A 24867-nucleotide genomic window follows, 5' to 3' on the forward strand; every position below is an offset into this window, starting at 1 on the left:
TTTATTATTATTCATTATTTCTACAGTAATATTTGTGCTTTTGGAGCAGTGCAGACTTTTTTAAAGGTAGGTCCCTGCCTTCAGAAGCACAAATTAAGGGCCCAATCCTGCAAATGCTTATGCACAGGAGTAACTTTGCATGCTCGAGTGATCCACTTGAGTTCATTGGGATGACCCTATGGGAGCTAGGCACCTGGGCACTTTTGAAAGTCCTACCAGGAACCTAACTGATATGGCCCTAGGTGACTTGTCCAACATCACAAAGTGACTTGAACCCAGGACTTCCAAGCCCAAGGCTGGGGCCCTAACCACTGGATCATCCTTACCCATGTTTGTACTAAGCCTGGTAATACTTTACCACACTGGGGTATGTAGAAAGTAATTCCATGTGTGTGCGAAGAGTTTCTGGGATCCTCATATATGTACATACAAAGTATTACTATCCCCATGTGCAACATGGGGAAACTGAGGCACAGAGGGCCAAGAAAATGATGTGCCCAAGAGCAGACAGCGAGTGAGTGACAAAGCCATCAATGAGGCTCAGCCCTTCCCCTCGCACATTTGCTGTTCTCTGCTGTTTGTAATGGCATAAATAACTAAGCATCAACGTCCCCCCACTGCCCTTCCACCATGCACCTCCCCTGTCCCACTCCAACACCTGTCCCTGCTGCTCTCCAAACATCTGCCCTTGCTGCCCCACCCCAGTATCTGGCCCCTGGCCACCCCTCCATTAGGAGCTCTCTGTAAAGCACTCAGTACTGCTTCGTTGGTCAGATCAGCCCACTGACAAGCCATTCCCCGCCTGACTTCCAAGCTGCTGTGGCAGTGCGAGGCCGAGCTGGTATCACTAGGTTGAAACCTGAGCTTGCCCTGGCTGGCTGGGCGAAGGGAGCTGATGGGATGCCATCTCTCTGGGTTAAGGGTTTTCATAGCTGGGTATTTTTAATGTAATGTTCGAATGAGAGATACTCCTGATGATAGATACTGAATAATTAATGTCAATGAGGTGGAGTTTAGCTTTTGCTGGGATGGAGGATGCTCCGTGGCCCTATAAATATTTCACAGGGATAAAAAGGGAACGAGAGGGAGATCTCCAAGCAGCGCTATGGTGTGAAGGCTCACAGGAGCCTCCTTTGGGTTGGGGAAGGGACACCCTTTGCTGGCTGAGCAGAGCAGTACATTAAAACAGCCACATGCTGCTGATATTCCTGTCTGAGATACCAGAGCAGCAAGCACTGCTAGAAAACAAGGATCTGGGGGTCAGGAAATTCAGAACAAGGGGGCCATACAGCATTGAGGACTGGGGATAGAGTTTCAGGTCATTTGGTTGGACCTGTCCCCAGTTGGCAGTAACCACAGGTTATTGCCAGAGAGTTGTGCTTTTGTCTTATGTGAAATAGACTGGAAAATGTCCCAGAGCAGGCCTTAGTGACCATGTATTTACAATAATCATCACCACGATGTCAACAGAAGCAAAGGACTGAATTAGCCAGGGAGACTGAACAGCCCTAGAGATGGGCTGTTGATGGTTGGGGCTGGTAGGAACATTCATAGGTTCATAGATTTCAAGGCCAGAAAGGTCCATTGTGATCATCTAGTCTGACATCCTCTATAGCACTGGCCAGAGAACATCTCCAAAATAATTCCTAGAGCAGAGCTCTAGAAAAAATCCAATCTTGATTTTAAAAATTGCCAGTGATGTAGAATCCCCCATGGCCCTTGGCAAATTGTTCTAATGGTTAATTACCCTCACTGTTAAAAATGTATGCCTTATTTCCAGTCTGAATTTGTCTAGCTTCAACTTCCGGCCATGGGATCATAAAAAGAAAAGGAGGACTTGTGGCACCTTAGAGACTAACCAATTTATTTGAGCATAAGCTCAAATATGCATCCGATGAAGTGAGCTGTAGCTCACGAAAGCTTATGCTCAAATAAATTGGTTAGTCTCTAAGGTGCCACAAGTCCTCCTTTTCTTTTTGCGAATACAGACTAACACAGCTGCTCCTCTGAAACCATGGGATCATGTTATTTCTTTCTCTGCTTAGACTGAAGAGCCGTGTAATCAAGTCACCCCTTAGCCTTTTCTCTTTGTTAAGCTAAGTAGATTGAACTCTTTCAGTCTATCACTAGAAGGCAGGTTTGCTAATCCTTTAATCATTCTCGTGGCTCTTTTCTGAACCCTCTCCAATTGATCGACATCCTTCTTGAATTGGGGGCTCCAGAACTGGACCCAGGAGTCCAGCCGTGGTCTCACCAGTGTTATATATGGAGGTACAATAACCCCTCTGCTGCTACTCGAGGTTCCCCTGTTTATGCCTCCTAAGATCGCATTTGCTCTTTTGGCCACAGTGTCACACTGGGAGCTTGTATTCAACTGATTATCTACCACGATGATCAGAGTCTCTGCTTCCCAGGATAGAGTCCCCCATTCTGTAAGTATGGCCTGCATTCTGTGTTCCTAGATGTGTACATTACATTTAACTGTCTTAAAACACATATTGTTGGCTTGCGCCCAGTTTACCAAGCGATCCAGATTGTTCTGAATTGGGGACCAGTCCTCTTCATTGTTTACAACTACCCCAATTTTTACGGCACCTTACAGACTAACAGATGTATTTGGGCCTAAGCTTTCGTGGGTAAAAAACCCACTTCTACAGTTGCAGGCATGCAGCAGTGGGTTTTTTACCCATGAAAGTTTATGCCCAAATAAATCTGTTAGTCTTTAAGGTGCCACCAGACTCCTCATTGTTTTTGTGGATACAGAGTAACACGGCTGCCCCGCTGATACTTGGTACCAATTTTTATGTCATCTGTAAAACATAAGAATTATCTTCCCTAAACTCAATAAAATAATGTGTCCACTTAGTTCAGTATCCTGTCTCTAGCAGCTGGTGTTGGCCACTGTCAAAGAGAAAGGTATAAGAAACTGATAACCTGCCCTTAGGGTAATTTCCTTCCTGTCCCCCAGTCTTTAGAAGCTGGTTATGCCCTGAAGCAGGAGAGTTAAGAGCACTTCGAAAACTGGGGTTGGGTGGGGTGCGGGGGTTGTGTTTGTTTGTATTTTGAATCCTTGCTATATCAACTCTGGACATTATTGCTATCCATATAAATGCTCCATCTTTTTGGCTTCCCGCTAAGCTCTTGGCCTCAGTGACATCTTGTGGCCATGACGTCCACAAGCTGAATGTATACTGTGCAGAAAAGTATTTCCTTTGGTCCATTTTAAACATGGGCGGGGGGGGGGGGAGTTTGAGCTGTTAAATTACCTGCCTGTGGATGAAATAGGGAATATCTACACTGCAATTAAATACGCAGGGCTGGCCTGTGTCTGCTGACTCAGGCTTACGGGACTCAGGCTAAGGGGCTGTTTACTTGCTCTATATGCATCCTCCTAGGGGCTTCCGTCCCAATTGCCATTGGACTGGCACTCTTGACCAGCACCAAATTAGTATAAACATGTATAGACAGTGTGGTTTGGACCTGGAAGGAGAAGGCATGTAATTTCTTAAATACCAATAGAGCTGATAAGGCGTGTGCCATCTATAATGAAACATTGGAAAGGCTTTCCTAAATCGAAGAGGAAGGCTTGCTTCCAGGTAATGAACCTGGAGACCATCTGTTACCAGCTGCATTTGCTGAGCTCATTCATTCATTAAGTGTTTTGATTTGTGTGTTATCAGACAGAGTCAGGTTTGTGTGTCTTACCAGGGCTCTTTAGGGGCAAAAGATTGTTCCTACATCTCCGAGACAAGGATATACAATTACATAATTTACGCCCTCACTCAGTCACTTCAATTAGAGAGGCTGCCAGTGGGGAATTGAGGACAAGACTTACAAACGCAGAGCCAAGAAAACTAGTGATACCATGACATGAGCTCACTGCCATTGGGGAAATTTAATGGCATTAACAACTTCCAAACATGGAAAAGCATGCGTTGAAGCCATGCATTATTGAGCAGTGCAGGTTGTAGTTGTAGGCAAACTCAGAAGTTTCTGCTTGTCTGAACTAAGGACTTGGAGAGCAAATTCAAGGAGAAACAAAAAAGATGGGGCAGAGGGAACTAATAATAAGGAATGACAAAGAGGGAACTTAAGGATGAGCAGAAAGCAGCTGGAGATTTCACTCCCAATTCTTATATTAATTATAACTCTGCATTATTCACACAGCACAATGACTGTGCATGGTAAAAGTCAACACACTGATTGCCTCATTGGTGGAGAATCTAAGACATGAGGAAGACCTCACAGCATGGCAGGAGGTAGGGCCCAGAAGGGAAAGCCAAGGCAGCAATTCCTGGTCACTGTCAACTTGGACCATGTTCAAGATGGTGACTTAGAAATTAAAGGGTCCAGACTTTGTTCCCAGAACTCTGCAGGGGGGAAACGATTTAACTGCTGCAGGAGAATTTTCAAGATTTCAAAAAAAAATTCTGTTCCCAATGGGGGAAAAAATTCAAAATTTCAAAAAAATAATAATAATAATAAAAAAAATTGTGAACCAATAATTTGAATAAAAATTCATTTTGGTTTAATTTTGACCTTTTTAAAAAGAGGTTACTCTTCTTTAGCTAAAATTTCAAAACAAAATGTTGTTTCAAAACAAATTGAAAAGCAAAAAATTATTTTTGAAAATGTCAACATTTCCCATTTTGATGACTTTGAAACTTTGTTTTTCAATTTTTTTTTTCAAATTTGGAGATTCACTGAAACTGACCCTTTCCTGTGAACAGTTCTGGTTCTGACAAATTGGTGTTTTCCAGCAGGAAAAAGTTTTGTTGGAAAATTCCTGACCCGCACTCCTCACACTCCACACCCACTTTATTCTTATCCTCCTAGCAACAGCTGCTTGGAAAATACCAGTTATGTTTGATGGGACGATTTCTTAAATGTGTTTTTCTTAATTTCCTTTGAAAATACTTCAATTTTCAGCAGATTTTTGAAAACCCAAATCACAAACAAAAAATTTATTAAAATTGCAATTGTTTGATTGTGAAAACCAAACATTTAAATCAAAAACTGAAAAAAAATTCATGAAAATGTTTCAGTTTCCAGTTTTTCATGAAAATACAAATATTTTAACCAAAACAAAAGTGTCCACCAAAAATGTTTATAGTAGTCAAAATGCCTTTTTTTAAAAATGGGAAAACAATTCAACCCGCTCTATCCTGGCCTCTGTATCCTTTCTCTCTGATGTTGATTGAGGCTCAGGCACCTCTAATCTCAGATAGTCAGGGGAAGGAGATGGAAAGAGGGGGATGGCAAAACTGGGCTGGATGGGGAGAGAGAAATTTATGACAAAATATTCCTGGAATTGTTACTATCTCTGAGCAGCCCTGGGTTCAGCCCCAACATAAGCCACCAGCATCTCCCCAGCAGTAAAAGGGGAACCAGGGAAACCCTCCTTCTCAGAGAGGCCCCATTTCTTGTTTTTAGGTGTCACCATAATTTGACTCAGCTTCCCTGCCTGCCGTCTCTGGGCTGGGTGCTCAAATCAAAACAGAATGTACACAATCACATACACAGCAGTGAGCGGCTGGGTTCCCAAACTCCCCTGAGCTTCCTAGGGAAACTGTGAGAGAGGTCCCTCCATGCAGTTTGGAAGACATGGAAGTTCCCACTGGCTGATAAACCCAGGGGAGACATGGCTATAGCCAGTAGTGTAGCTGAGCATAAATGCCACTCGCTGTAGCCCTAATGTAGCTTTGAAATGTGTAAGCTTTTCCCAGGAGTTTGTCTCTGGACACGCTGTGGGAGAGGGTGCTCCTGAACCTTCATGTTGTTAGTAACTCTATTTTGGTCCTGTCTTTCAGGAGGAATTTTCGAGTATGCAGATGGCCCCAATGCCCAGGTTATGAGTGCCGAGGAGCAAGCCTTTAGATTTTCTGCCAATATTATCAACAGAAATAGAACTTTGTTGCCTAACACAACATTAACTTATGACATTCAGAGGATACATTTCCATGACAGCTTTGAAGCCACTAAGAAAGGTAAGTAGATAGCATGTTTCTCCATTTGGTGAAGAATTACCGTTTGGGTTGATCAGAGGCAGACCGCTCTCTGCTCACCTGTTGAACATGTAGCCAGGAGCTTATGGGTCTTTAATGGCTTTATTTATTATTTAGTTTAAAAATGTCATCTCTTCTACCCATTTCCATTTTACTCCATGTCAGCTGAAGATGCTAAGGCTCAGATCACCTACAAGTGGCTGATATATGCATGTGGCAAAAATAAATCTTACGAGCATTGCGATCAGTGATGGTAACCATGCACTGCTGGAGACATTATGCATATACCCACTTGGATGACACCTTTGGCAGCATCCTTCCTGAAGTACATCACCTGGCGTGCATGGCAGGAAGGGAGATTAGAACCTACCTGGAATGCTATAACAGTGTGTCAAAGGTTAACAACACTGTGCTCCACTGATACAGGGGGACCCCATAAAATCTTGGCCCTGCATCTCCCAGAGGAATCTGAGTAACCACTGCATTCAGAGCTGCTCACTTTGCTTTCCTTGAATTGGGGCTTACACACGGGTACATGTTTTTGAAATAACCTGACCACAGTGAGAAAAGGTGGACAGCTGCAGGAACCTCAAGCCAGCCAGACTGGAGATTCCTTGTCTTCTGTAGCCTGTGCAATAGTTTCTTTATTAAAACAAACAAAGGAACAGGTGTTGAAGCCCACTGTATTTTTCATGCAAATGTTTCCATTTAATTGAACTTCATGCAATAGGAAATTCCAAGATGGCACCAAAGGTGTTGGTGGCAGAAACTAAAATAATCCTGACTCTCACTTGTCGGGATTCTCCCAGTTCAGGTGGAAAGTGGCTACTGCTTTACTGGATTTTATGAATATCTTTTCCTAGAATTCTCAGGACCTTTGTACCACCCAGTATGTACAGGTCTATTGCCAGTTTCTACAGCTGAGTTGACTGAAGCACCAAGGGGTCAAGTGAATTCTGGATCAAAAGCCTTGTAAATCAGATGCTCAGCCATGCATCTCCCAGTTCCTTATCCTATGCCGGTCACTAGACTATACAACTCCTTCACCCGCTAACCCTACACAGCTAACCTATTTCTCTTCCAACTCTAAAGTTTGCAAGACTCTTGAGCAGCTCCACTTAGACATGATATTAATGGAATATGACAAGTAAATAAAGTTATGTTTTTAAGCCTCTCCTTCATGTTTAATTAATGTGCCACTTCCTGGTGCATTTGCATTGCTAGATAAAGACTGGGAACTCTATCCAATGAAACAGAGTCCCCCCATCCCTCTCCCCCCCACACACACATTAAAAGAAGGGTAAAATGTGAGCACTGGAATGATGGGTTGTGCCGTTATTAAATGCTTCTTGCCTGTTGTGGTTTGTGTGGAGGTTCTAGAATGTTTGAGGTGATGGTTTGATGAACTTTTTAAAAGCACAGAAGTGTGGAATAATAACGGTGGATCCTAAAAAGCTTAGAAATTGGATAAACATGCAAGAGTTTGGCTGCCCACCACATATTCCTGGTAGAGAGGGATTACAGCTTCCTTCTCCCCACCACCACAAGTCATTGTTGTTATTGGATGCCAATTGATTTGAGCTGCTAGAGAGCGAGGTCTGGAGGGCGGGAGGGAGAAACTGGATGGCACAGCAAGTGCTCTGATTGTGGTTTACCCGTCAGCTTGTGAGGGTGATGGATTAGCTTCAGCTGGGGGGGAAACCTGCTCAGTAAAAGTATGACTCTGTCTGAATTCACAGACCAGAGAGGCATCAATAGACAGAGCTGGTAACTGATTGTCACGGAGTCTACCAGGAATCAAGGCGGATATTTGCTTTTTTCAGGGGGTTTTATCTTGGAAGTTCCCCTAGGTTTTGTGACCCCTGCACTGTGCTAGGCTGAAGTGTAAGTATCATGTTTATCTTCACTGAAGCATTAATTTTTGCTGGATGTTAAACCAGACAGGAACCAAAGGAGGGGCACTCGTGAGCGTGCACACGTGAGTGTGCAAGTGAACGTGTATGTGCGCACACTCCCTACCCGGCAGGAAGCAGTGTGGTTTCTGCCTTACCAAGTGGAACGCAGTGTGTAGGCCACAAGGTGCAAGCTTCTGCTCCGTGTCCGTTCTATGTTTATAATACAGTCAATGACGTTCCGTTCATTAGCACCCCAGTCCTGCTCTTATTACATGAGAGAGATCTCCCACTGACTTCAGAGAGCCTTTTGTCTGAGCTGCTAGTACTGGACCAGGCCCATAAAGGTCAGCTGATTTCATTTGGTAAGTGATCTAGTGGCTTCCAGAACCTACTACCACCTACAGCTCGCAGACCTGGTCCTTTGAGCCTTATGTTTTTTGTACAGAAGATCTGGGGTTCTGTCCCCTCTAGTGACCTATGGTGTCATTCCATACTCAATAGGATTGAATTTCTGGCCCCATTGTGGCAAAACTCTCTGGCTTCGGTGGGGTCAGGATGTCACCATATCTGATAACTCTCTGAGCAGAGCAGCATGGAGGAGTAAAATACCCTGCTATGGTGCTCTATCCTCGATCTGGTCCCCATTCAGCAAAGCATGCAAGCAAAGGCCCGATATTCCAGTGGGGTGACTGGCCTCACTGAGCTCAGCGTCAGCTGGCATCCCAATAGAAAGGGGCTGTTCCCATAACTAAGGGCGAGAGGGTTAACCCTGTACGCGTTAGCAAGTCTCTCAGTCTAAACCACGGTCATTGCTGAGCTGGGCACAGATAAACATATTTTATTTTTAAAAAGTAATCACTATGTGCATTTCAGAATGAAGTTATTTAATGTAATGAACTAGTCAAAGCCCCAGTCTGTGCTAAGCATCTGCAAAATATCTGGGGTTTAAGCTTAAACCCTGCATTCCCAGCAACCTGAATGAAACCTACACATCAAAATCCAAAAATCTCACCAGCCATCTACCCCTGTTTTCTGGCCACTGAAAATATATTTGATAAATTACAGATAATTTTTGTATGGAAAGAGAGGTGTGGGGGAGATGCTTCCAGACTGCCAGTGGCTATGGTACGTTTCAGTCACAAGGGATTCAAACCAGTAGGGATCCCAGAAAAACGGGCGCTGTTTATCATGGAAATAGGAATCAATCCTTTTTCATATTGAGCTGATTGGGATATAATTGGTTTCTTTTTCTGTGAAAATTTCTGTTTTTTCTTTAAAAATCCCAAACCCCCATATCTTAGGTTTTCAAATTTTTAATGCAAAATTTAGAAGAAAATTGACATTTTTTTGTGAAAATTTCAGTTTTGTCAAAAAGCCATTTTTAATTTTCAAAACAATTCAATGGGAATTTTTTGCCCAGCTCCATATTTATATCAGTTGCTGCCCAAGGGACCATCACTGCAGGGCCTAATTCTGTTCTTAAGCGCCTTAAGTAGTAATTACTCCTGCAAGTAAATCTGCAAAGATCAATGGAACTACTTGCATAAGGGCTGCTTGGAGCAGGGGAAGGTGGCAGAGTCAGGCCTCAGTGAATGTCTCATCACCAGAGCTTGGCTTTGTGGTCACTCTTTATGAGATAGGAGAGGGCTCTGTGACCCAGTGCTGTTGATAGGATAGTGCCATTAACTAAAGAGCAGTCAGTGTTATCACCATGCAGAGCTGGGATTTAAAAATGAAATATCTGTGTGTAAGGAAAAAATCCTGAAAATGTCAAGACTTTGTACATCTCCCTCAGCTGTATCAGGCTTGGATAATCACTCCTTGGTCTGGAACCTGCCATCTCTCGTCTGTCTCACTGTTGATCTAGAACTTGACCTGCCTCTCTGCCTCTCCTCTCTGTTCCTTTATTTTTTAATATTTATATTTTGGTTGTTACCCAGAGGCTTCTGTCTGTCTGTCCATCCATCCCCATACATGCTGCTCTATCTATCTCTCCATGTGCCAAGACAAAGCAGCAGAGCTGTGCTGTTTGTGATATGACTGAATTAGTGACACGCGCTGGATGGGCTTGCATCCCCCAGTGTTAATCAGTCCCAGGAGGGATATTGTCTGGTGTATTGACAGCCTCGATCCCTTTCTATTCCAGCCTGTGACCAGCTCGCCCTGGGGGTTGTAGCAATATTCGGGCCTTCTCAAGGGTCCTGTACCAATGCTGTTCAGTCTATTTGCAATGCACTGGAAGTCCCCCATATACAACTTCGGTGGAAGCATCACCCTTTGGATAACAAGGACACTTTCTATGTCAACCTTTACCCCGACTATGCTTCTCTCAGCCATGCCATTCTGGACCTTGTACAGTATTTGAAATGGAGGTCAGCTACCGTTGTTTATGATGACAGTACAGGTAGGTGAAGGGGGAGCAAAGCAGCTCATCTATTGTGGGTTCCATTTCGGGACTTTTCCCATGCTCTCTGGTGGAGTAAAATCATGTTATGTGTGGTGAGACGAGTCCACAGGGACAGATCCGAATTCCTCATGAACTCACAGCAGAAATGCACAGGGTTCTTTGGAATATGTCTAAAGCTTTGGCAGACTTGTCAACCGGCTAGCCTTCATCCCCACGGCTGCCGACAAGGGGCCAGATGAAGGATGACGCTCTCTGCCTGTGTAAACTGGCCCCACTTCACTGAAGGCAGCCGCACAGCGTCTGTTTACATGAGCAGAGAATTTGGCAGGTGGTTTTGCCACGGAGGGCACAAAGCTCCCTCTAATGGCATAACTGAGCCTGCAAAGCCTTTGCTGTCTGGCTCATCCCAGAAAATGCTCCTTACACACATCTGCAGGTAGAGGGAGCTCTTGATAGCGGGACAAAGCCCAGCAAAGCACCTGCTCTAAAGATAAAATTGTGTCGGGTCGCTTGTTCAAGACAATTTCACAAAGCCAGCGAGTTTCCTTAGGGGAAGTGCTGCGGAGAATGCCGTGTGACACTGCTGTTGGCTAATGTGGCTCCCTGTATATTCCTCTCCGTGACGTGTTCAGATGCACTTCTTCCATGTTGCACAAGGACACTCCCCATTGTCTCTTCCCCCTTTGCAATGGCCTTCTGTTGGGTTTCTTCTTGCAACGCTAGATCCCACTAACTTTAACCGGCTGTGGCTGGCACAGCATTGTGCTTTCTCCAGAGGAGAGAAATGAGTGCACGGGTCGAAAAAAGGTCTCCGGTTATTTCCTGTTTCTGCCTACAGTCATGGCAGTAATATAATATGATAGAGAGGAGATTCTTCTCTTCAGATTGGAATTAATTACCCTAAAGACTCAGTTGGACTCAAGCCTCAGTTAATGGGACTTTTTTTTTCTTTTTTAATCTATACACAGTAAATGAAACAGATTTTGAGATGTTGGCTGGCTAGTTGTTATGCTCTCTCTTTCCCCTAGAACATGGGCTCTTAACTTGAAGGGGCATGCCCCCAAAGCTGTAGGGGGTCACGACTGTCCTGCCAATCCCACATGGCCAAATGGTGTGGGGAGGGGGGGAAGGGTGCATCCTGGTTAGATCTCAGCTAGATGGAAGGTGGGTTATTAGGAATGGGGTTTCTGATATGGGAAAAATTGGAAAACAATTGCCCTAGATGTGGTTGAAATTTAAAACCACGGCCCAGCTGCATCCTTTGTTTCGGTAGACACTTTTAAAATGCTAAATATTGGCGGGGTGGGGGGGGAATTACTTTGTGAAATCAAATTGTGAATGAAAATTAACAGTCGCCCAGTAAAAGTTTGTAAAGGAACCCAGAGCCCAGTGGATGTGGAAGGGACCCGCTGCTGGCAAGAGCAGCTCGTTCTGACATTGCTGTGGGTTTTGTCTTTTTGAAATGCTGCTCTCTAAGGCCTGATTCGGCTGCAGGAGCTTATCATGGCCCCGTCAAGGTACAACATCCGACTGAAGATCCGCCAGCTGCCCATCGACACGGAGGATGCCAGGCCCCTGCTGAAGGAGATGAAGAGAGGCCGGGAGTTCCGCATCATCTTCGACTGTAACCACTTGATGGCAGCTCAGATCCTCAAACAGGTGAGCTCTGGAGGGGCTGCAGCAGGAGGGGTTCTTTGGAAAGTGGGAAGCCTCTGGGAATTCATGCTCATGCAATGATGATAATCCAGCTGAGACATCTGTGGCGTACCCCTGCAGGTAACGTCCTTTACAATAAATACAGCATTTTTGCAGCTGCAGATGCTTTGCTTAGGCTCTTGCGGGCAATGTTCTGAGGCTATAGTTAAAGCTACTTCCTCTACACTTGGTTTTTACATCTGAAAATACAGGTTTTGTACAAAGAACTATGCTACAAGGGTCAGGTCACACTGCAGAGCACGCAGAGAACACCAAAGTTAGGGCTGCATTGGTAACCCAACTTGGCTCCCTTGTGCATCGGTATTAAAATTAAGGCTGGCCAAAAAATTGCTGTCAAAACTTTTTTGGTGCAAAATTAGGTTTTTGACTAAATGAAAATTTTCAGGGAAGTGTCTGATTTCTGCAGGAAATTTCAACTTTTCTTTGGGGAAAAAACCCAAAATAATGAAAAGTAAAAATTGTCCATGGAAAAAAATCAAAATTTTCCACTTCAGGGAGGAAAAAAAATCCTACAAGCTTTAGTTAGGATACAAGGCCAGATCCTCAGCTGGTATCAGTGGGTTCAGCTGTGTTGGCGTCAGTCTTTAACTGTATGATCACGTACCATTTCCTGTTGCCACGCAAGTGGTTCTCCAGCCCTCAATGCGTGAATGCAGCACTTGTTCCTCCCTTTGTCAGCCAATGTATCAAATAGAATTCTGCTCTTGGCCACTTCTGTCATTGTTCGGTTAGCCCTGTCCCTGCACAAATGTGGTATTACTTCCTGGTTTCATGTCATCTCTCCCATCTGTCCTGCCTCAGGCCCCCTAGGCGTGCACAGGGGGACATTATACTAGATGCTACGTTTTGGTAAGGACTACTGCAAGGTACGCGTGTCTGCTTGCACACATGTCTACACACACACACACACACACACACACGTACATACACACAAAAGAAGCCACAAATTTGGTCAAAATGGAAAGTCCAAGATTACCACATTTCTGGGTCTTTTTATTGCTATGTTGAGCCTAGATGTCAGTGATTTCCCATTGACCGGGTTTTTTTTCTGCTACTTGATTTGTGTCTCTCACATGCCAGCAGGCCTGGATTTCTCCCCTTCCTCTTCCGCTTAGGTACATGCCGTTATGGTAGGAAATGTCGACCCTAGGAGAATTACAAAAAAATCATCAAATACAAGTGTGATTTATCCCAGCCCAGGGAGACCCAACATATTGTTTAAATAACCGTTCTGCCCTTGAAGGACTAATCAGCCCAGTGCACTGAAGACGGAATTCTCTGCAACCCCAGTGCTACTGCAAAACGAGGGGAAGTGCCCAGAGATCAGACAGCCAGGGCGGGATTATTTAACAAAGTAATAAGGGGAATCCTCATCTCCTGTGAATTATTTTAATAGGCTAGCTGTATTTGGTGCTGTACACTTATTATGCAGGTTTTGATAGTTTTTTGTGCCATCTGCTCTGCTCATCGGTGTGGGTAAAGAATAAAGGGTGGGTGGGGTGGAGGTCGGGGGGGGCACGAAAGGTTTCTTGTATGTGGGGGTTTTTTTTAGGAAACAAGAAACAGGGGTATCTACTTACAATCCATAGACCAGTGGTTTCCAACCTATTGACCATTGTGGGCTGCCTATGCAGCTCTCTGTGTGTTGTGTGGGTTGCATCTGTGTCATAATATATGCTACCTGTGCAGCCCTGCGGATGTCACGTGGGCTGCAGCTCTGCGCTGATTGGCCATGAGACCCACTGCCCTAGAGGATTGCTCGTTGTCTAGGACCGAGTGCCAAAGGACCTTAAGAGCTCCGGAGGAATGTCACAACCCCCTCCACCTGCACCTCAGCTGGTGTCAAAGCTCCCTGCTGTGTACCGAGCTCTCCCCCTGGGTTCTGCCGCAGTCCCCGCTCATACCTGGTGCGGGGTGGATTGAGGAGTGGGGATAGCTCCAGTTTTTCCCTGCATCTTTTCTGACTGCCAGAGAGCATGAATCTGGCACAATACTGCAGCCTTGCTCTCTGGAGGATGGTTTATGGAGACGGTGAGTCCAGTCTGCTCTTCCCCGGCAACTTCTGCAGGCCTTTACACCTGTGCAAAGTGACTGTCAAATCCCGCCAGGTTAGAATCGTAGGGCTCTGTTCCCACTGCGAATCAGTGGGGCGGGAGGGGAAGAAGACTGTGCAAGATACAGGAAGAGCGCAACACGCGTCACACGTTTGTGCAAAAGGGATACGATTCAGAGCCAGACCCTTTCTGTTAAACAATAACAACTTTTCTGTGTTATTCCCTTCTGGGATACTTTAGCAAACATGCCAATTAAACCACACGCAAGTCTGACCTACAGTTTTTGCTTCCCATGTCAGGACAAGTGTTCTGAGCTCACCTATTGTACTGCACCTATTTGCAAGTCGAAGCAGGAGAGGAATCCTGCCAAGCTGCCCCACTAAATAACGTAGAGTTCAAAGACAAGATTTCCAAAAGTGAGTCCTGATTTTTGGGTGCCCAGTCTGAGATGGCTTAACACACTCTGATTTTCAGAAAGTGCCGAGCACCTGCTCTCTTCAAATCAGGCCCCTCAGAGGTGGCCTAGGTTGGGCACCCTGGATCATGAGTCACATTTGAAAACCCAGTCTCTTTAACACATTCATTAAAAATATCCCCACAGTGACTATAGCATCAAGGCAACTCATAGTTACCCTGGGCAATACTTTTAAACCCCACTAACCCAAGAAGGACTACCCCAAGATAATACAGACAGCACATATGAGACGATCACATTCCCAGGAAGCAGGTGTGGCGTTTCTTGAGATAGCACCAGGGAGTTAAAGTATTTTCTGTTTTATCCTCTTGCACTATAATTTCACTTGAGAAAAGTCTGGTCTCAGTCTTTCTGGTCATCGGTTTACGATCACGTCTGTTCTCTGAACTCCCAACTTTCTTTCTCCTCCTCCTTGGCAGTGGTCTGTGAATGGATTGCTGAACTCCTGCTCGGCACAGTCCTACCTTTTCTACAGTTCCCCCTCTCCCCTTTCCCCCCTCCCCGGCGGTTGTTGATAGCCTTTCTACTGTTCTGCGGGTTGCTTTTTGCTTTATTTCTTTACAAAAGCAGAGGCATTTTCTGCATTCAGACTCATGCATCACACCAGCCATCTGATGGCAGGATTGGGCCCCAGCACATTAACATTTACCATCGTGGATGACTCAGAGAATTACAGCCTCATTGCCTTCTGGGTTGAAATCTTCTGCTCATACCAGAGACCTGATTATTTTTTGCATTAATATCATCGTGTTTTTTAAAGACATCCAGGTCAAGGAAAGGAATGAAGGGAAAACTTCAGATTCTGGGTTTCTAGGCCCTGCAATCTGGATTGACCCATCCTCTCCATGTTTCCTAACCCCCTGCTTCGTTTCAAACTGTTCTTTTCTTCCTCAGAGCTAAACTCTGCCCTAGTAATTGTAGCAGAACCAAACAGAAAGCAGAGAGAAGCAAACATCCCCTGAGGTCAGAGGAGGCAAGGTGGCTGTCATTAAAGATTTTGAAGTACTCTTAGATCTGCTTTCCCCAAAAGCACACTGAACCCTATCCAAAAAGCCAAACCTCCCTTCTGTTTGAAAATCTTTCCAGGAGGATTCCTTTCCTAGATACACTAGAGCTATGCCCTGTTGCAAGGTGAATGGATTTGGTAATAGTCCAGGCTCTTTCTGGTCCAAAAGATTCAGTGATATGTATCGTAGAATTATGCATTCAGTCTAGTTTTATTAATATCCATCATGGCAATGATGTGTGGGAGTCATCGTTTATATGGACTCCTGCTTCTTGGTCTACTCTGATCCCTTTCGCATCAGCTGTAGAAGGAAACACTAAAATATTGCATCCATTAACTGGACACTGCTTTACACCCCATGTTTCAAAGATGCTGACATGCTATTTCCCCAGACTAAAGGAGCTAAGGCAGCTCTGGGGAAAAAAGCTATTTGTTTCTCTGGATATCTGCAGCTCCTGCTTCCTGCCAGAAACTGTCTGGCCCTTCATTCCACCCAACTATTAAGATCTACTGCAATGCTTCTTGGAAATAGTAAACATTGCCCTGGGTGCCAGATTTTGCTCTGACGATTTCTGGAGCAGTCCTTTCAGCCCATCAAGCAGGTCTAAATGTATACTAATTGATCTGACTTCATTGATAGAATAATACAGAATGGCTGAGTGGCTTCCCTCCATTCTCCTTCCCCCTGGACTTTTTCTGACACCCACCCCCCCGCAGTATTTCTAATTAGAGTCCCAAATGCTAAGTATAATCCTCCATTGATTATGTTCAGAAAAAGGGGCACAGTCGTTTAAAAAAAATTAGTTGTATGAATGTGGTAGGCACCAAAGACCCACACTAACGACAGATGGAAATACACAGCAATGCCAGTCCAAAGTTAAGGAATAAAAAGCTTTACACTTCACCTTTTAAGATCAACACAAGGCAGCATTACCCTGGTGGTGGGCTGTGTGTCTGCCTAGGTTTCTATAATGTTGCCCATCACCAAGGTGTCCAGAGTACCTTCCTCAAGAAGTAAACACAGCCATATCTTTCTCCCTCTGTCCCAGCCAGGCCAGCAGCGGCCAGCTCATTGTCAGTGTTGGGATTTCACGTGGTATAGGACGTGTGGAGATGCCCAGATGTTGTAATCAAATCTCTGGATTTTTCTCACTGCTGGAGCGCCATGCCCTATTGAAGTCAATGGGATCTGGATGTGCTCAGTACCTGTTTAAAACAGGCTACAAGGGTCTTAGGCCTTGATTCAGCAAAGCATGTAAGCATATGCTTATGTCCCAGGAACTTAAAGTTAAGCACATGCTTAAGCACTTTGCTGAATCAGTCCAGAATCCAAATGTGTTTCCTGGTTTATCTCTCTCTGTATGTATCAGCCCTTCAGGTGTTTTTCTTTCACTGTTTCTTCTGGACGGTTTTACCATACATCTTGCTAACCCTCTTTCCCCCCCACTCTTCTTAAGGCCATGGCAATGGGAATGATGACGGAATACTACCACTTCATCTTCACTACTCTGGTAAAGTATCAAATCAATGCAACTCTTTTTACTGTCCCCATGTACCGTGAATGAAATGTGAGCAGGTGCTGCATGTCGTCAGTGAGCCGTACGGAATACTTTTTTCTGGGTGTGTCATACAGCTCCAGGACCCCAGAGGGGCGGGGTGGGCCTGTATTAACAGAACAGGGACCAGGAGGTTTTACTTAGCTTTGGTCTAAAATCAGATTTTTTTTAATCCGGCCTTCTCATTGAAGCATCACGTAACTGTTCGTATTAACAGACACGCTGATTCTCCTCTCACGTACACTGCTTTTCATCAGTGTAACTGCGTTTACTTCTCTGGAGTTACTCCACATATACACGAGCGGAGGCAAGAAGAGAATCAGGCCCACAATATTTGTTCAACTTCTTTTCCTCCCGTAATTTTGATCTCGGTGTGGTTGCTCACACGCTGAAAGCTGAGCGTGTGCACAAGGTCCGTAGCCATTGTGCATGGGATTTGTGGGTGCTGAAATTCAATAGGCGTTGGGAACCTCTCTGCCTGAGGCTCTTTTGAGAACCGCAGCCTAACCCTCCTTGCTGTGGGAGATATTTTGACACTGCAGGTTTATTTTGCACGAGAAGAATTCAGCTTGAAATTATCTTCAGTCTCATTAAACATGGGCTAGTTCTCCTCTGACTCCAGGAGGCATTGTTCTTGGCATATGCTTTTTTTTTTGTTTTAATTCAGGGTGTTATTGTCTGGGACCCTCCTGAATTTGGTATGATGCTAAAAAAAACTCCTGTATCTTTCCCCTTTAGGAAAGAAACATAATAAACTAACCCTTAAAATTTGTAAAACTTATTTTTCAAATGCAAAAGACGTTTTAATTACTCCTACTGCCATTATCTATTCCAGGCAGCTTTAAGCAGTTCCCAGATAACCTCCTATTAATCAGTCCCAGCTGAGCCCATAGTACATCTTGTGTGTAGGTAAAGCCTGGAGGTGGGGAAAAAATGTTAATAAATTAACAGATAAGTGATCACAATTAATGCCACTTTCCTGAAATAACAGTTATACCATGGGAAAGATGTTTTAATCTATTATTCCTGAAGGCAATGTTTTCCTAGCTTGCAATGCACATTCTCCAGCTTTGACCATACTAGACCCATGGGGTGCTAATGAATTAGTCTATTATGTTATAGTGAATGTTTCTGAAAGGTCCCTAGACAGTGCTGAGTACACTCTATCAACATTTGGCATGGAATGCTTCAACATTTTGCCAAACAGCAAAGCTGAGTTCAACGTGTAGGGCCCCCTCTTGATTTTCCTTCTAACGGAACTGGGAGCCAGGATCCAGCAAGATGCCTGAGAAGCCGTCGTTTGGTGTCAAGCACAGCCCTTGCTTCCACATGATTTAGGGTTTGATCCTGCAAGGTGCTCAGCACCCTCAGCTCCCGTTGGGGTCAGCGGGACTTGGCATCTCTAGAAGTGGCTCGGCAGCTTGTAGGATTGTGCGGTGCCCGTACAAGGAGAGGTCTCCCTAACACAGCTGTTTGCGGGTAGCTAAGGAAAGCTGGGGGCTCAAACTACTTAGAGTCTGGGCACCAAGTCCAGAGCGAAAGAGCGCGCCCAGGGCAGCATCTCAAGCAGGCGCGGTCACCAGCAGAGGAGCTAGAAGTAAGGGGGAAGAGGGCTGATGTTCTGCTGCTTGCTCCACTCATCCAGCTGAGCTCAGGATCTTCGCTGCACTTTGGGCTGCTCTGAAGAGGGCTAAGGCTTAACGCTGAAACAGTCTGTAGCCGCCCGTGCTGCGAAGGGTGAGGTCAGCACCTGCAGGACTCGGACTCTGCGCCTGAGCGGGAAATTGCACAGCAGAGGACTTGGGGCAGGCACTAAATACGGCGCCATCTCTAGAGCCACCAGGGGGAAGGGGAAAGCGTTCAGGAGACAGAACAGAAGGCCGTAATGTTCAAATCATGGGGCCTGCCCAGGTGGGTGTGTGGGGGCCTGATTTTCTGGCACTTAAATTAATATTGAACCTGATTATTAGGCACTTAAATTAAACTGGACTGGCTTTCAGCTGGTGCTGAGCACACCCTACTCCTGTGAAACTCAGCACATCAGAGAGGCAGGTCACTTCGATGTACGTCAGTTGATTGTGTTGAAACAGGGACTCAGTAGCGTCTGAAGGCCTAAGCCGAGATCAGGGCCCCATGGTGCTAGGTGACACCCAAACACAAAGAGCTCCGCTGAAGTCAAATGGGGGTTGTCAGTGCAGTTGTTGCTGGATTTGGACCACAGCAAGTCCCCGCCCCTTTCTGTGTGTTTGCAGAGCAGCTAACAGAATAGATCCCTGATCTCTGCGGGCGCAGACTCTCAAGAAGCCGCGCCTGTCATGGAAGATGGAGCTTCCGCTAGGAACTTTTTGCTGGGCAACGTCAGGGGTGTAAAAGCAGCTCCGTAACTCTGAAAAGCAATGTTCCAGAGAAGGTGGAAGGGGACAAATCCAAAGCACCAGAGTCAGTGATAGAAGGAAAAGGTAGATGAACTGGAAAATGGAAACAGATGCTCCAAGTTGCAGATATAGGAGCGGCAGGAGCAGAAGGTCTGGGAGGAACTAATATGGTGATTTTTTTTCCTTGCAATTTTTGCAACTCAGTTTGAATTCTTAATTGTTCTTTTATCTCTAGAAGCTGGAGAGTCAGATTTCAGCTGAGATTTCAAAGGGACTGGAGGAGAATGGAAAGGCTCAAGTTAGCTTCCATGGAAGTGAAATCAGGTCCTTGGGGAAGTGAAGGGCTACAGGAGATGCAGAACAGGAGATAGTCACACCCTGAGTATGGGCAGGGTGAGAAGGGAAGCCAGTGCTGGAGGCATGGCAGAGAGGGGAACAGAGAGATAGGAGGTCCTGGACATCAGTTGGAGCTAGCTGGATGGACTTTGTCATGTACAACTAAAGCTGTGGAAGTGAATCTGCTAGCCTCAGAAGTGAATTCACCACATCTTTCCCCAAAGCACTAACAGAAGATATTCTATGCCTAAAAATTCTGATTGCTGGAAGAATGAGGAATATGAAAACTGTTCCCCTGGGGTCGAGCAATAGACTAATAAACCCATAGTCTGAGATAAAGATGATGTTAACCATCCAAACCCTGATGCAATTAAATATCTGCATGCTGAGTTCAGTCACCTGGCATCATTTATGAGAGGATATTCAAGATTGATTTTCAGCCTGCTCTTTAACTGGATCTCTGGTTTTCTACCTAAAATTTTGCAGATGAAAATTTGACCATGCAATTCTTTGTGGGCGTAATTAGTGACTGGACCTGCAAACATCTACATGGCATCAGCTGTGCACTTGGAGGGTGCAAAATAGGAAGCCAGCATATAAAAATAAAATGAGGCCCTAAAAGCTTAAGGCCCAAGAGCTGCAATGATTCCCAGCTCCTCCATGGAGTGTGCAGTCACCGTGGTCTGGAATGCGCTGGTTTTCTCACACACTGATTACGGTTCTGCATTTGGGGCCAATGCTCTGCCAGCTGTTCCAGAAATTACGAATTCTGCAAGTGGGAGAGTGCACCATCAGGGTCATTACACAGGGTCAGCCTGTGACGTCACCAAAAACCACATTTGCATGGCTAAGCTGGTTCCTGTTGGGTGTCGGGAGACATCAGTGTTCAGCCACTAAGATGCACAAAGGCATAATAAATATCCCAAGTCCTTGCTTCCCCATTGAGAGATTCCCTGTCACCTCCTTGATGAATCCCCTTAAGGAGTTGCCAAGCCTATTCCTAAAGTCGATACATGCTTGCGCAAAGCTTCCTTATCAGGCAGAGCTCTGGCCCTCACTAACTCTTCCCAATGCTGCTCTTGAACAGCTAACGAAATCCCAGCAAATTGTTACGTGTGCTATTCACATTGCCCAGTAACCTCCCAAGCCGCGCCTGTGTGTTTGCAGTACGCGGCCTCTACGGGCGCACTGTCCAGTGCAGGAAACAGGATGGTCTGTTCCTTCCCTCACCCTTGGGCAGAACAGAACTGATTGTCAAGCAGCTGTGTGGCTGAAGTGGCATATTGCATGGACCATCTCTCTCCTGTATTGAGACGTGCACCCAGTGGTCCCTGCCTCATTGCACAAGCAATCTGGGCCAGATGACTCACACAGGGACTGCCAGAGACTATCAGACAGAAAAACGAGACTTCACCAGCAGGGGATCGATTAACGGTTAAAATATAACCCAACTTTTCAAAATCCCTTCTGAGAACAATAAACGTATACCCATCCTTATCGCTTCAGCCCCTGTGAGCCATAGCAGGGAGACTTCATTACTACCAGCAATAACAAAGCGTTGCCAGAAAAGAAGGCACTGGCCCGTGTGGGTGGACACTGTTCATGGGGGAATTTCCACGTTATTAATCCAAGCCTCAACCATTCACTCCATGCTCCAGAAAGGCTCTCTCCTTAGACAGCCCATGTCACCACAGCGATAAGAGAGGGTTTACAAGTAGAAATGACAACAACAGTTGCTCCCTTTCTCCCTTCCCAGCTGGAAAGAGAAATAGCTTGCTCAGTTCCTAAGGCTCCCTGTGTTTGCGTGTGTGAGTTGTGGACGTGTGCAGGGGACGGGGGATGTGAAGAAACTATTGAAGTTGAAGAAATGAGACTTGTCTCTAGGCCTGAGAGTGGCTGGATCCCAGGTGTTTGTTCTTTCTCAGGGCGGGGAGCTCCATAGCCTGGGAACATCTGGTCCCCTGCACCCATGGGTCTCCCCCATTGGTGTAGAGTTGCACCGTTGTGTGGGATTGTAGCTGTCATGGAGGGAGAGGCAACCACCGGCAGGTAGAGCGCTTTCCATAGAGGTCTTTGTAGGTCAGGAGACACACCTTCAACTGGACTATGCAGTCCGCAGGGAGCTCTCTACGCAGCTTATGTGAACCCCCTGCTGCAGTAGCAGCTGGCCCTGGAGCAGGTCGGACCATGTGCTTGTGAGAAGCAGCGGACGCTGCTCTGCTGGGATACAGAGCAAGATTGAATCCAAGACTTGGCTACTTCCTTTGACAAACTCCTCCATTAGATCTGGTGAGGAAACCCCCCTGGGCACAGACAAGCTGTGTCCCGGTGCTGAAGGGGGTACAGTATGCTAGGTGGGATAAAGGTGCGTGGAGTTTACGTAGAGCAGCCATTTCAAAATTGCCATGTTCCCTAAATCCTGCAATGGGCATTGCACGTGAATCCTGGTGATTACGCATAAATAACACGGTAGAGAATGACTGGATGTGACAGAGATGAACATACTTCCCAAGTTACCGTTTAGTGTCCAAATCATCCCCAATTTGCACTTTGGGTTTTTGACACTGAACAAAGAACAGCGGCCTGTTGGGTTAGCGTTGGGGGTCAGTCAGGCTGTTCCTCTAATCTTGTAGGGTTTTGTAAACCCCTAAATCAACACCCCTTGCACATATCCTGCAGATCTAGGGACTTCACCTCATGTCATTGCAAAGTTCCCAGCCTTCCACACAACTTGGGGGTCCCCTCACTTGTACTGTTGATGACTATTTACATAGGGTGACCAGACAGCAAGTGTGAAAAATCGGGGCAGGCGTGGGGAGTAACAGGTGCTATATAAGACAAAGCCCTGAATATCAGGATTGTCCCTATAAAATCAGAACATCTGGTCACCCTATATTTACATCAGTGTAGCTAACTCCTCTCACGGCCAGGGGTCATTTTGCACGTACCCTGCCCACGTTAGCCTTCTCTTGCAGGCCCTTTGAGAACTCCTGTATTGTCTGTCTTGTGGTTAACAGCACCCCCACCCAGGGATGGTTTAATAACCAAAATGGTTCAAACAATCCCCCGAGAGACCCCAGAGGGAACCTCATACCCGTAACACAAAAGTTTATACCCACCCCTGGTTTAGTCGGCCACACACAGAGCTCTTCCTTTGTCCCAGTGTGCTACTTCACCCTACTGCTCTCTGCGAGGAGGCCCCGGGCCCCACCAAGGCGTGCCTCTTCAGTAAGCAGGGTTGGCCAGCCTCAGCCCTGCAGCCCCGCTGGGACGAGCTGCCCTGGTGCAGTCAGTAATAAAGATTCATGGGGCTGAGGTTCCAGAAAGTGTCATTTGCTGTAAAGGAAGGAACCCAGCGGCATTTTAACTTCCCAGCAGGGATCCTTTTCGTGGCTCACATTTCACCCCAGACCTGGTCCCTGACAGGTCGAGCGGTGTGGCACATCATGGTGGTAGTTAAACACTGACTTTGATGAGGCGGTGTCAGGGTACAATCGAATCCAGCAGGGAAACCCATGCATTCGTATTGCAGGAGCACCTAGCGGCCCCAGCCACGTCCCAGGACCCTGTTGTGCTAGGCAATGTACAAACACAGAACAAAGAGACAGGTCCCAGCCCCAAAGAGTGTACAATCCACGACCGGGACAAAATAAAACATTTTGTTTCATTTTGGGGTGTTTTTCATCCCATTCTGTGGGGTTTTTAATTTGTCTTAATTTCTAAACAATGCCATTTTGAAACAAAAAGTCAAAACAGAAACTCAGCACTTCCTAGAATTTGGCCCAGGAGAATGTGGTGCATGCAAACTAGTTTTTTTTTTTATTGCCTCTCATCTGTTTTAGAGAATGAATCAGCAGAGAAGATGGTAGGAATGGGATGATCTGGGATTACAAAATCAAGAACTGTTGCAGAAACTGTTCAAAATAAAATATGGTTAAAACAACTCATTAAGCAGATTATTCCAGGACCGAAGCCCCCTCCTGACTGCCATTCTCTGCCATGCTCACTCACGATTCCCTCATTTGTGAACTCCCAGGAAACCTTGTTCAGCTTCATCATCCAGGCAGCTTCCATTTCCCTTGGGTGAGCTGTTCTTGTTTTTTGCCGAGCTGAACAGCTGTGGTGTGTGCCTGGCATGTCTCGGATCCAAAACCCATTCAGATTTGTTTCTGAGGTTTGAGCTACAGACCTCCCTGTACTGAAGTTAATATTCAGATGTGGCAGAGCCAAGAGATGCATTAAGGAAGTGCGCTTACGAAGGACTGCAAATACCCCCTCTCTCCCTGCCTGCCGAGTGACAGCTTTGGGCTGGTTGCCAGGCGAGCTAAAGACTGCCTGGTTTCTCTGTCTCTCTCTTTTTTTATTGTATAAAGGGCACACTCATTCATTTTCAGACTGTGTACACTGGTTGTAATGTCAAGAAATTCATCTTAGCTCCTCTTCTGTAGTGATCTGCAAATTGACATTCCAAATTTGGAGTTATTCTGTCATACAAGGCACCATCCAGGACTCAGCACTCAAAGCAAATTCTCCAGGAAAAACCTTGGGGAACTTTTATAGGATTAAACTCAAATGCAGAAACAATGCCTTTTAAGACCTCATTCTGCTGGGTGTAGTGGCCAGGCACCAGTCGCAGGACTAGGGTTGGATGACATTTTTCAGTCAACTTTTTTCACGGAAAAATGCAGATTTGAGTCAACCAAAACATTTTGCAAATTCTTACTGAAATTTGGAAATGTTTCATTTCAATATATTGAAAGAAAAAAAAAGATTTTTCAGTTCAAAATGACTTTGTCTTTTGATTTAAAAAAACTTGAAAACTAGACATTTCATTTTGGGTTGAACAAAACATTTTGTTGTTTTTCTTTGTTTGTCCTGTGTGTTTAGATTGTAAAGTCTTTGGAAAGGAGATTGGCTTTTCCTAGATGTATGTAGCACAATGGAGCCCTGATTCCATTGGTACTATCATGATACTCATAATGATGGTAAGGGACGGAGCTCTACACCCTGCATTCAGTACGGCAGCATCCTGTATCCCACTT

The 24867-nt window shown here is 45.5% G+C and overlaps 1 protein-coding gene across 1 annotated transcript in view; it reads left to right on the forward strand.

Annotated features, from left to right (window-relative positions):
* Window positions 1-24867, forward strand: part of GRIK3 (glutamate ionotropic receptor kainate type subunit 3) — a 237285-nt gene that overhangs the window by 126178 nt on the left and 86240 nt on the right. Inside the window, exons 2-5 of the mRNA XM_077837713.1 lie at window positions 5811-5987; window positions 10047-10304; window positions 11785-11966; window positions 17016-17069. Of these exons, the coding sequence (XP_077693839.1) occupies window positions 5811-5987; window positions 10047-10304; window positions 11785-11966; window positions 17016-17069 (671 nt within the window). The remainder of the gene's footprint in view (window positions 1-5810; window positions 5988-10046; window positions 10305-11784; window positions 11967-17015; window positions 17070-24867) is intronic.

The sequence above is a fragment of the Eretmochelys imbricata genome, chromosome 19, assembly GCF_965152235.1.
Source record: "Eretmochelys imbricata isolate rEreImb1 chromosome 19, rEreImb1.hap1, whole genome shotgun sequence".
Lineage (NCBI taxonomy): Eukaryota > Metazoa > Chordata > Testudines > Cheloniidae > Eretmochelys > Eretmochelys imbricata.